Below are 13,269 nucleotides of genomic sequence, written 5' to 3' on the forward strand. Positions count from 1 at the left end.
TCATGGTGGACAAAGCAGCGCACTCACTCATGGTAGTCAAAGCAGCGCACTCATGGTAGTCAAAGCAGCAAAAATTTTTTGTTCAGAAAAAAATCAATATAAGATCAGGGAGTGGAAAAAATAGGATAAGGTCTGCAAACTGCTGTTGTTTGTAGCGTAAAAACACTGGAAAAGGCTATGGGTCTGATTTATTAATGCTCTCCAAGGCTGGAGAGAATACACTTTCATCAGTGAACCTGGGTGATCCAACAAACCTGGAATGGATCCAGTCCAGGATTCAAAACATTTGCTAGCAAATGACTGAAGAAATCCATTCCAGGTTTGCTGGATCCCCCAGCTTCACTGATGAAAGTTTATCCTCTCCAGCCTAGGCGAGCTTCAATAAATCAGGCCCATTGTGTTGTTAGCTCATGTAGGAAGTTTGTAACAATATTCACTATTGGATTTCTGATAGATTGACAGATATTTTTCTGTAATTGCAGCTTTTTAAAGGGATAAACATATGCATTTTTTTATTTTTCCCAGACTTGCACTTTAAATGATAGCAACTAATTTTGTTTTTACTTTATAGTAGTTTGGTATTTTACTGTCTGTTTAATGTTTGTTTATTCTTTCTCTGTTTTTAGGTAGTTTCCAGTGAAGGAGGCTTTGAAGTAGTCAGCAAAGACAAGAAATGGTCAAAAGTTGGTAGCCGTCTTGGGTACATGCCAGGCAAGGGAACAGGATCTCTTCTGAAAACCCACTATGAACGTATTTTGTACCCCTATGAACTTTTCCAGTCTGGGATAAGCCTCATGGTGAGATAATCTGTATTCATAAGCGTGTTTTGGAGAAGATTCACAGCTGAGATGTGCATGGTTTGTCTCCATTGTATTCCTGACCAGGAATAGATAAATACTTTTTGAAGAACCAGAGTTTGGGGCATGAATTATTTTGGCCTCATAGACCTTCAGTTCAACCTCAACCTCAGTTCAGTTCAACCTTACAAAAAGATGTTTATAAAATTGAGAGTCCAGAGGCAGACAACAAATATGCAGAAAGGTCTAAGAACTTATCAACAAATATCAGCAATTAAATTTATACAGTTTTATAAAACATTTAGGGACTGAATAGGGTTCAAGAGGTCAGGATTTTAAAATATGAATATTAGAATATGGCCTCAAACTAGCAGAAGAAAGTTTATTTTTTGAGTAGGTGTAGCACATTTCATTCAAGTGTTTATATGTATCTAATCAGTTTGCTGCAAAAGAAAAAAAAAAGTTTGGTTAACAAAGATTTATTATTGGTATCCAACTATCATTAACATCTAACATGTAAAGGGAGTTCAATTTTTTTTCTTACCCTCGATGCACAACGCATTTCACAATTTAATTAAAAAAAGAATATGAAAATATCCAAATGGTCTTACAAAAGCTTTGCTATCATGAACACCAATGGTTCATATGTGTTGATTTAAAAATGGTTGACAGAGAAAAAAATCATTCTCCCACCACTACACATAAAGTTGGGATTAATGAAGCAATTTGTTAGAGCTCTGAACAAGGACGGTGATTGCTTCAAATAAATTTGTAGAGTCTTCCTTGGATTGAGTACTGAAAAATTAAAAGCAGGAATCTTTGATGGACCCCAGATTCAGAAACTGATAATTCAAATTTCACAAGGTACATGACTGATACTGAAGCTTCTGCCTGTCACAGCTATGTCATGGTTGTCAAGAACTTCTTGGGTAACCAGAAAGCACAACATTATGAAGAACTGGTACAAAACTTGCTCTTAAACTTTTAAAAAAAGTGGTTGCTACCATGAGCATAAAAGTATACTATCTCCATAGCCATTTGCAAAACTTTCCAAAAAACCTTGGCAATTTCAATGAGGAACAAGAGGAGAGGTTCCATAAAATATAAAAAGATGATGGAAGAAAGGTATCGGGGCAGATGGGATTACTTGGAAATTACTTTAAAGTGTTTGACAAGAAAATTATTGTTGACCAATGGTATATACATAGGTACATTTCATCTTCAAAAAATTTACCTCACATATACTTATTGTTGCAAAAGTTCTCATTAAACATCAAAGATTGTACACCAACCCCGACAGATGTCACAGTCAATCAATAGTAAGTGAATTTAAACTTGCATGAAAAAAAAACTTCTTATATTCAGACTAAAACATTTATATGTAAAAAAACAAACCAAATAATAGATCAATAAAGGGACATACTTAATACGACACTTTTTTTCTTGCATTACTTTTCTGTTTCCATGATTAGTGTAAGGTGACGAAATCTTAGAGTCTAATAAAGGGTCTTATTTTTGAACAACCAGGGCATCCAGAAGACCAATCTGAAGGCAGAAGAGAAAGTGGAGGTGATGGAGCCATGTGAAGAACCCAAAGAATCAACAGAAAGTGACCAAATCAATACTCCTTTAAAGAGATCTCGGCGGATCAAGTCAGAGGTGAATTTTTGTTTACATTATTCTATACTTCTCCCATGCTATCTTTTCACTTCCAAGTTTCGTCCAGAAAGCAGGAAAACCCTTTTACTTTTATATCCTGTCCCGGGGAGCAAATAGGAGTAAATTTCACCAAACTGTACTGAAATCTCACCCCAGAGAGCTGTCAAAGGAACTGGTGTTTCTGTTAAAGGATTTTTCTTTAAGGCTTCTTCTGAAGAGATTTGTTAAGCAGATCTCCAGGCATTAAAGTAATTATTTTTCCAGTCCCCTCCTCTATTGCAGGTTAATTTTCAATGTTCATTTAACTTAAATTTCTAGCATACAGGTAGTCCCTGGGTTAAATACGAGATAGAGACTATAGGTTTGTTTATAAGTTTACTTTGTATGTCAGAACAGGTACATTATTTTAATAAATGCAATTAGGACAGACGTTTGTCTCAACATAATTTTAGGCAGCATGACGTCAGTTACCATATAAAATCTTCACTGTGAGTTAATCACAAACAAAGCAAAAAAAAAATCTTTATGGAGCCCTGGACATTCATTAACTTTTGGAGCACGATGTGCTTTGATATGCAAAAAGAAACAACTGCAGAGTTGGTCATGGTCATTAAAGAGTTACAAGAGGCTGCAGATAGAGCTCACCCCCCAGGATCACCCACAACCTCAGCTGTGTTTAGCAAAAGATTTCTTCTGCAAGTCATGCAAACCACCCCCTCCACCCTCCATGAGCAGGTAAGCCCCGTCTGCAGGTCAGATGTCCTTAACTAGGGGACTACCTGTACTTCTTCCTGTGGTTTGGCAGTGGGGACAGATAGACTACGTTTTCCCAATGTCTGTGAACCTAAAGCTGCTGTGCATATGTCTGCTTTGCTGTTTGGACCAGTAGAAGAGATCACTTGATGCAGCAGTTTTATCAATGTCACCCCATCGAAACCGATAATAAAAAAAAATTGTTGAACATTCTAAAGAAAAGAATTCTAGCACTGAGACTTATTGTTTAGCAGCTGGGGATTCCCACAGGGCTGTTGCCAGAGTAGAATACACAAAGGTGCCATGCATGCTCAGCAAAAATACTCTCCTTGACTATGATCACAAAGAGAATAAATCCTCTCAGAAGTTTGCATAGTCTAGTTTTTGGTTGGCATACTTCCCTTTTTTATAGAAAACCTAACTAAGAGAGAAATATGGTGATACCCATTGCTACCTTAGGGTTTCCATCAATTGAGTCATTGATATGGAACAAGTATGAAGCCAGTGAAGTCAGAATTCTTGATCTGCATACTCATTATGGATTAGTGACTCCACATGACAGCCTGATAAATGTAATTTGCAAAAGAGAAAATTAGCAGCAGTTACAGTATTTTTCCAATGACAAACTTTCCATATTTATCATTACCTTTTAAATATGCGTAGGTGTGATTGAGATATATATATATATATATATATATACACACACACACAAAGATTCAGCAAACTGGAATTATTCTTTAGTAATCTTGGTCCATAATTACAAAATAGAATCACGAGAATCATGTAATTTCTGCAGATTTGTCATCTGAACATTCACAAGTTCAAGAAACCAGTTCAAGATAATTTGAGTTGTGTGACATGACTCAATATCCTGCTAGTAGTAGCAACCAGGCAATAGGTACACATACCCTAAAGGGGCCAAGAACATTTTCTGCAATGTTTCCAATGTTCTCTAACTTTGGTGAACCTGTGTTAATTGTAGTTTCTGGTGCTTGTTCTAAAGCTCACAGGAGTGGGATCCAGTGTGTCCACTTACTCAATGTCTTAAATATTTTATACAGCAGTGTCCCACAGCAAAGCCTAGGCAGATGAGGGAACCTGAATCTTGTCTTTAGCAGTCAGTTAACATTTACAGGTCTCGTCCCTTCTTCCTTCACAAATGGACAGGAGAAACTGTAAACTGAGAACTAATTGAGCATTTACCAAGTCAGATTCACATGCCTATTTTTTATACATTTTATGATTTTTTTAAAGCATACAGTGTCTTTAATAAATGTATGATTTTCTCTTTTGTCATTTCTAATTGTTCTGTTATGTTGTAAAACAGGAGATGGTAGAGAACAGTAAAAGCACAGATGTAAAGAAGCTGCACGTTCTTGGAGCACCAAGGGTCATTGGCATCAGCGACAGTGTTAAAGATAGAGCTGGTAAGAAACTGCACAAACTTATTTTATTTAGATTTCTGTGATCTGTTGTAATATTTCAAGATTTTTTTTTCTGGATATTCCACTATTTGCTAGTAACCTGTGACATCACAATGTCTCCAAGAATATTAATAACTGAGATCTGCTTTTTTAGAGGAGACAACAGTAGGGTTCCAACATCTGTGGCTATGTGATTTTCTTATTCCCTTCTCTGGCTCTTTTAGATGAAATGTTCAAGAAAAAAACCTCAAAGTTGGAACTGTTTGGGATGCAAATGAAAAAGAAAAAAGCCCTGTCAGTTAATTTTGTAAGTAAAATTCAAGTCAAGCAATGATTATCAGCGGTTGTTTAGATTTAGAATCTTTAAATTGTGATCCTAAAAATTTGCAGGTGAGGGTATATTTTGCCCATTTTCCTAATGCATGACAATGAAAAAAGAAAAAAAAATACTCATTCATGGAGTAGTTTCAGCCCAACATAATGATGCACCCCCCTGGAAGGGTGTAGGTGGGTCAAAGGACACACTGAACTCACAGAAATGAGCAGCATGATTTAACCGTCAGAACAGTGATATAGCATGGAATGAGAAGTATAGCTTTGCACACCAATAAACGAAAAAAAGTAAAAAAAAAATGTAAAGTTCTACTTTTTCTCTCAATCTGCATTTCTTATATCTAATAAATTGCTGTATACAAAGTCAACAACATGGTGTCACTTTGTTACTTCTTATGTACATTGTAAAACTTGTTAAGACCTTTTTTGGTGGTTGTTGCAGGTGGATTTGTATATTTGCTTGTTCTGTGGCCGTGGAGACTGTGAAGAGAGACTTCTTCTCTGTGATGGCTGTGACGACAGTTACCATACCTTCTGTCTCATTCCTCCTCTCCCAGAGGTGCCCAAAGGAGACTGGAGGTGTCCAAAATGCATTGCTGAGGTAATGACACTGTATCAATGAATAAATATGATCTTTCCCTTGTAAGCAGTATCTCACCTTTCAAGGCTAAAGCTAGTGCAGCACAAATCTTGTTTGGTCCTTGCTAACTGAGACAAGGGCTGAGCTCTCATCTAAGATTGCCATACTGTGATCAGTTTGGCTAGTCACAGTCTTTGTCCTGGTTATCCGTCCTCTTTACTTCACAATAAATATCAATAGTTTTACCTATTCATTTTCCCTTTTGCAGTCATTTAGTTTCAAGTATACCATGTTTACCTAAATGGATACTGTTTTTTTCAGGGCAGATTATGTCCCTTCCCTGTAAATCATTTCTAAATACCAGGTGCCATCTAGTGCCCGTGCAAGAGGGAACCAGAATGGAGGGGTGTCAGAACTTGGGTCTACCAATCGTCAGAAATTAGTCACATGATTGAGGCGGTAAAGTTACCACTCTCTATAGGTTCTGACACTAGTAAACGCCAAGTTTTTTTTTTTTTTGGAAGGAGCACTAGTGGGGTTGTCTTGTAGTAAAGTGAATATTATTGTGAACTCTATCACGCTGCCATCAGTTCTCCAAGTAGCAGTGTCTCTTTGAAAGTAAATAAAAAAAAATTAAAGAATTTTCCTTTACCCCTATGCCAGTACATAAAAATATCTGCTGCTGTAATGGACGTAAACAACATTTTCTTTCCTACAAGATTATCTGGTATTTTTCTGTATTCGCAGGGTATTTAAAGGAAGAAAACACAGGACTTTTGCATGTTTTTTAGATTTGTACTGCATATGAGTTCACAATGCCGCCTCTAATGAGACTTTTCATGAAATGCAATGAAATGCACCCAAAAAAAGGGAGGAAATGGAGGGACAAATGCATGGGATTGGCAAGATAGGAAAATATATAGATGTAATCTGAGTTTTTTCTTTATTTCTTTCAGGAGTGCAGCAAGCCACGAGAAGCATTTGGGTTTGAACAGGCTGTTAGAGAGTACACCCTGCAGAGCTTTGGAGAGATGGCAGACAGCTTTAAATCAGACTACTTTAATATGCCTGTGCATGTAAGGGTTTGCTTTCTGTTGCATTAAATGTTCTTACAGGAGACTGTCACAGGGTAAAGAATAACAAAGTTGTGCAAGTATATAGTGCCGGCACAGAAGACACACATAACTGCAGCACGCTCCCGAACCCTTCTGTCAAGGGGCAAAGCAAGGTGTTTCTGACAGTCAAAGCTTCAATACTTTTGGGTAGTGTCAGAACTTTCTCATAAGCTTTGCCCACCCAAATTCCTGTTGGGTTTTATTTTAATGAGCAGTTTCACTGGCTTAGGAAAATTTGCAAGAGACGGTTGAGGCAGACTAGCTTTACATATCAAAATGGCCTGTGATTTGGCCTCTAGGTACCTGAACTTTATAGAAGTTTGACTGTTTTAACACTAGATCATATTGTTAATTTGTCACTGAATATTGGGTCAAGATTTTCTGTAAACATGTTTAACAAATCCATCTTTTAATTCTGCTTTCCTTTGATGTACAGATGGTGCCCACTGAGCTGGTGGAAAAAGAATTTTGGCGCTTGGTGAGCTCAATTGAAGAGGATGTCATTGTGGAGTATGGGGCAGACATTTCTTCTAGAGACTTTGGCAGTGGCTTTCCAGTTCTTGATGGCCGGAGGAAGCTTTCTGCAGATGAGGAGGTGAGGGAAAACTTGCCCAGACAGCAGGTTCTCTTGCAGGCTTATATACCCAGGCATTAGCAGTCATTTTGGGGTCCTTATTTCTGGTTTGTTTTTATGCTCTCCTAAAAGTCTATGTAAAATATTGATATCATCTCCAATGTCTGTGTACATTTACCCTTGCTCTGACTGTACACATAGTTATACATTCCTAGATCTACCTGCAAGTGTCACTGAAAAAGGGGGGGGAATTATTTATTCTTCTTTTATTTGTTTGTAGGAGGTGTGGTTGATGTCACTTATGCCTCACTGGTGCCTCTTGGGAAAGCTTGATGCCTAAAATGCTGCAAGAATATTCCCCTAAATTGACCTGCATTGAGTTTATTGAATATTGAGCCTTCAACTCTGCAAGCGGCAGTAAGGCATTGTGACATCACCCCCTCTTCACCCACTGTATTAAAAAAAAATTGCAGGCAATTAAACTTTGGAGGTTGGGACTTAGTAGTAGAGCACAGCTTTCATTTTTTCCTGTAAGATTTGCACTAAACACTATTCATTCACACTAGCTCTAGAACTTGCCAAACACATTACAACATATTCATACAATCATAGGGGCTATATTTATAAACCAGTAAATCTGACATTCACTGAAATATTCCCTGTTGCAGAATCCATTACTGTCATTAAAATACATGGGCCTGGAAGATTCTCCATCAGAGAATGTTTTAGTGAATGCCAGATGTTCTGCTTTATAAATAGAGCTCTATGGTTGTATAATCAGCTTGTAATGCATTTGGCAAGCTCTAGAGTTCAAGGAAAAGAACAGCCTGTGCTGTCATAATATCGGGACACCTTTGTGGATTTGAGGTTGTCATCTATTATACTGCTGTCTTTAGGTAGATTGTACATTGGCAAACAAAAACATGTAGGTCAGCCCAAGATAACCTTTCATACTACCAACACTCATATGTTTTTACTGTCCTAGGAGATAAGATTGTGCGGTTGTGCTGTATGATAGATTTTTCTCATATTATCTAACCTTAGATTTGTAAGGCTGCTACCGGGTGTTCTGTTCATGTGTTCAGTTATACCCTGTAGATTGTTGCTTGCTCATGTTAATGGAAGCTTTGGGTGTAAGGTCACTCCCCAGTTGCTTGTTGGATGTGTTAGTGTTTTGTTTGCCCACTCATCTGTTGGATTGCTTTTGTATGTTCCAGAGGTATTAGGTTTCCTTGTCACTCAATGGAAAAGAAAATTCTGATAATCTTGCGGTCCTCTGAGGGGTACAAATTCCACCCCTTTGTATTTATGATCATACTTTTGGTTTTGCCTGCTAGAAACCAAGGCATGCTGGAAGTAGAAAAGGTTATCCTGGACTGGTGTATAAATTGTTTTCTGATGTTCTATTCTCCTTAAGGTGGCAGTAAAACCCAAAGGTATCTCATTCCTGTGTTCCTTAATGAACTCCAAGAAAAGGATTTCATGATAAGTTCTTACTAATATTTTCATTTTTTTTTTGTGACAGGATTATGCTCAGTGTGGATGGAACCTCAACAACATGCCTGTTCTCGAGCAGTCTGTTCTCTCCCACATCAATGTGGACATTTCTGGCATGAAGGTGCCCTGGTTGTATGTGGGCATGTGCTTTTCTTCATTCTGTTGGCACATTGAGGATCACTGGAGCTACTCAATTAATTACCTTCACTGGTATGTTATTAGCTCTGGCTTGCTTAATTTACAAGACGTGGCTGTACTTCTTGTCTTCTGTGAAATGGTTGCTTTTTTCTAGGGTTAGTTGAGGCTGGCAAGTAGTTACCCAAAGTTAATTTCTCCTCCATGACTTGAAATGTTTTTTTTTCTTAGCCAATCGTGTAACTTTGAGAGGCCATCTTGCCTTGTTTGTTCTTTACTATTCATTGGTGTAAATGTCACTTTTCTTCCTTTCTTCCTCTGGAGTATCCAGGGCAAGAAGCATCTAATGCACATTTGTAAAGTACACAGGTGTGTTGCAGTATGGCTGCTTTAAGGATATATAGCTGCCTAGGCCTTCAGTTAAGATGTTTTCTAGTGGTAACTTCTTTTTTAATAAACTTTTTTTTTCTATGTTTTTGTTTTAACCACAGGGGAGAGCCAAAGACTTGGTATGGTGTTCCATCCCATGCAGCAGAGCAGCTGGAGGATGTCATGAGAGAACTGGCTCCAGAATTGTTCGAAGCCCAGCCAGATCTTTTACATCAGCTTGTGACCATCATGAACCCTAACATCCTAATTGAACATGGTGTGCCGGTGAGTCTGACACATAGTGGTATCATTGCCAGCTCCTATGGATTTTTTAGAAAGTGCCTGGAGTCTTTTGAATAAACTCATTTACTTCAAATTCCTTTTTTTTTTTTTTTTTTTTTTTTTTTTTTAGGTTTACAGAACCAACCAATGTGCTGGGGAGTTTGTTGTTACTTTTCCTCGTGCTTACCACTCTGGTTTCAACCAAGGCTACAACTTTGCTGAGGCAGTGAACTTCTGCACAGCTGACTGGGTATGTGTACCTAAATAGGATTATAGGTATTGTACATTAGGTTCAAGTTAGAATATGTCTCCAGTGTCAGATTAAGGCTCAGTTCCAGGTTGGAGTGTCTGCCAAAAATGCATGGATAAACAAGTAGTAATGTTAAAAAGGGTATGAAAATAGATTAGTGAAAAGTAATGTTTCATCACGTCATCGTGGCACACGTGAAATATTACGATAGATAATTTCTGAGCCTGTTGTGTTTGCTGTTGCACGATTACCTCACTTCTGTTATTGTGACTGGTGATTCACAGAATTGTTATATTATTTAAGAGAACTGAATGCTTTTTTGAAAAGTGTTCTGGCTTGACAAAACAAATGCTTAATCTCTGGTAGCTGCCCATTGGTCGTCAGTGTGTGAATCATTACCGCCGTTTGAGGAGATACTGTGTCTTCTCACATGAGGAACTGATCTTCAAGATGGCAGCCGACCCCGAGTGCTTGGATGTTGGCTTGGCAGCTGCTGTAGGCACAGAAATGACTATAATGATTGAAGACGAGACTCGCCTGAGGGAAGCTGTTCTACAGCTGGTAAGGGCAGAGGGTTACATCTGCTGTTCAGTTCTTGTAAATTGGATGCTAGTTCATTCCATTCACCATATCTAAGAACTGATGTGTTGGTTGCAGGGAGTACCGCAGTCAGAAGAAGAAGTATTTGAACTTGTCCCAGATGACGAGAGACAATGTGCTTCTTGTAGAACAACATGTTTTCTCTCCGCCCTCACTTGCAGCTGCAGTTCTGATCGTCTGGTGTGTCTGCATCATTGTGAGGAACTGTGCTCGTGTCCAATTCAGAACAAGTGCCTCAGGTGAGCACAATCATAGTAGGTTTGTATATTATCATTCATTTAGGCTTTACTTATATGTGGGTTAAGCTTAAAGCCTAATGCTTGACAATAACATGTTAAGAGTACTTATTTCTGACCTCTGTTCCTATGGTACCCATAAAAGCAATGCATGTAAGGCATCATTAGGACAGGAAGGCTTAGACAGCAATAAAGTTGTTGTCCACATTGTTACAATTTCCACTTTAATAAATGTGTGCAGGTAGATGTTCTTGTTCTCGATAATGACTTCTTAAAAATTGGACACATTCTCTTGCCCTTCCAGACCCTATCAAAAAAATGAAATATAATGTTTAGGCTGGAGCTCAGTATTAACAAAAATATCTTTTTGCTCTATAATGAGCTTTCTAAAAAATCGTATTTTACTTAATAAATGGTAATATGTTACAACCTCAATATACATGCCTCCCCAGTGTTGCCACCTCTCTACCCCTCTGCAGTCTGTTAGAGCCACTGCAAAATACCTACTGCTTCTAGTTAAAAAGAAGGATGTGATCTCCTCCCATGTTGCAATGCTCAGTCCCAAGTGCCCATGTCTCGACTTGGAACTTTGAGGAAAGTGGTGATATTATTACCACGTAGCCTATAGAAGGCTTATATTGCCACCAGATATTTTGCTGTGGCTCATTCCACATAAAAAAATTGCTCAAGAAGAGTTTGGGTACACTAAACAGTACACTTTTTAATTTCATTATTCCATGTTTTAGTACTGCAAGTCATTATTGTAACTTTGCCCCCTTTTTTTTAATATTGCATTGTGATTGATACATCTAGGTACCGCTACTCCCTGGAAGATTTCCCTGCCTTGTTGTATGGTGTGAAGTCACGAGCACAGTCCTATGATACATGGGTCAGTCGGGTAACAGAAGCACTAACTGCCAGCCTCGGTCACAAAAAAGGTATGAATGCATATATGTTCAATCCAATGATAATCTGTTTGAAACTATTCTGTCACTAAAATATAAATACTTAGGAGTACATTCTAGTCCTTCTCATGCAATTTTTCTTCCTCTTGGCACTCCCCAAAATATCAGATTCTCAAGTGTCTTCTGCCGGTTGTTACAGCAATGTATGATTCTTCATTTATATTTTACCGACACAGTCTCTATTATGCAGGGAACTAAAAATTAAACCTTATAATATTTATGGGGCACACACCAGCTTACTCAGTACTTCAATTTTATGTCTAATTAAACCTACCTTGGTGTAACTTTGAGCTTTATATCTTTTGATTGATAGTCTGCTAATCTATAGGAACTGCTTTTAATGTAGTTGAGAAATCTAACCTCCCAAACCACCAGGCCCCTTACTGTCTTTCATATATATAAAAAATTGTTATCTTGCAGTGTTATCTCCGATGTTATCAGGAGGTTTTATTGAAACACCTACCCTATATGATAGGAAGAAAAGAGGGAAGTTGTTCTGTGGTCTTAACACACTTCCTGTTCCAAGGTGACCACACTACTCCTCTATAGGTCTAGCACAGTAAGTGTATATTGTCATCCTAGGACATGAAGTGTGTTACAGGTATTGTCACCAAGTGAAGATAAGAAGAAAAGCCTGTACATGAAAATAAAACCAATGCAACCTAGATTTCGGGAAGCTCCCTTCCCCCCCAAAAAAGGAGTGTTGATAAAAATTATTGGTTAAATTTAGAATTTCTGTAGTATTTGATAAAGATCAAATGTAGTACATAAGTCGTATAAAACCCCTAATTGCAGTCCATATGCATAGATTGGTGCCAGTAGATTGATTCTTAACTTATTTTGGCCAAACCTTCACTTTTGTTTTTTCTGGACTTTTTCACAACCTCTGCTTTACAGTAGAGAGTTGCTTTGAAACTAGATGTTTTTTGTTGTGTCATACAAATAACGAATCTTTTGGTTTCTCTGCAGACATTATTGAGCTAAAGGTGATGCTGGAGGATGCTGAGGACCGAAAGTTTCCAGAAAACGAACTTTACCGGCGACTTAGAGATGCTGTAAAGGAGGCTGAAACCTGCGCTTCTGTTGCTCAACTTCTGCTCACCAAGAAACAGAAGCACAAGTAAAAATTATTTTACAATCTGGTTGTACTGCATACAGTAAAGTGCTTTTATATCTGCAGTGGGGAAGGGTTGGGATCTTTGTTGTCCAAATTTGGCTGATTAGTATATCTTTAATTTGTCACAAGGACATGAAATTATGGGTCATTTTCCTTAATAGGGTCACATGCAGTTGTAGAAATCTGGCACACGCTTTGAAAGCCAGAAAAAGATGACTAGAACTCTACTTGTTATATTACAGTTTTGTAGTGGCTGCTGGATAGTTAAAGTGCATGCAAATTTTCAAATCAAACTCAAACATCAAAACACTTTAAAGCAATCGCTTCACAAATCAAAATATATTTGTTATGCTTGCTGTGAAAAAATGTTTACTTGCAACAGTATTCAGCAGCCCCAATTTTCTTTTTTGTGCAGTAAGTTGAGTCAGGACTCCGGGAAGGCTCGTACCAAGCTCACTATGGAAGAATTGAAAGCCTTTGTCCACCAACTTTTCAGCCTTCCCTGCGTCATCACACAGGCCCGACAGGTTAAGGTGAGCCATTGCAATACTGACATTTTTTTTGTCTAGAACGTCTTTGTATT

General features: G+C 38.0%; 1 protein-coding gene across 2 annotated transcripts in view; it reads left to right on the forward strand.

The window, feature by feature from the left end:
- The window catches only part of KDM5A (lysine demethylase 5A), a 34,364-nt gene that overhangs the window by 8,323 nt on the left and 12,772 nt on the right, over positions 1-13,269 (forward strand). For both annotated transcript variants that reach the window (XM_072400079.1, XM_072400078.1), the window contains exons 4-18: positions 627-797; positions 2,325-2,456; positions 4,537-4,636; positions 4,858-4,940; positions 5,409-5,567; positions 6,503-6,622; positions 7,098-7,256; positions 8,761-8,942; positions 9,359-9,521; positions 9,649-9,768; positions 10,135-10,329; positions 10,426-10,607; positions 11,418-11,542; positions 12,539-12,689; positions 13,102-13,219. In XM_072400079.1, coding sequence (XP_072256180.1) covers positions 627-797; positions 2,325-2,456; positions 4,537-4,636; positions 4,858-4,940; positions 5,409-5,567; positions 6,503-6,622; positions 7,098-7,256; positions 8,761-8,942; positions 9,359-9,521; positions 9,649-9,768; positions 10,135-10,329; positions 10,426-10,607; positions 11,418-11,542; positions 12,539-12,689; positions 13,102-13,219 — 2,160 coding nt within the window. The remainder of the gene's footprint in view (positions 1-626; positions 798-2,324; positions 2,457-4,536; positions 4,637-4,857; positions 4,941-5,408; positions 5,568-6,502; positions 6,623-7,097; positions 7,257-8,760; positions 8,943-9,358; positions 9,522-9,648; positions 9,769-10,134; positions 10,330-10,425; positions 10,608-11,417; positions 11,543-12,538; positions 12,690-13,101; positions 13,220-13,269) is intronic.

This window comes from Pyxicephalus adspersus, chromosome 2, assembly GCF_032062135.1.
Source record: "Pyxicephalus adspersus chromosome 2, UCB_Pads_2.0, whole genome shotgun sequence".
Taxonomy (NCBI): domain Eukaryota; kingdom Metazoa; phylum Chordata; class Amphibia; order Anura; family Pyxicephalidae; genus Pyxicephalus; species Pyxicephalus adspersus.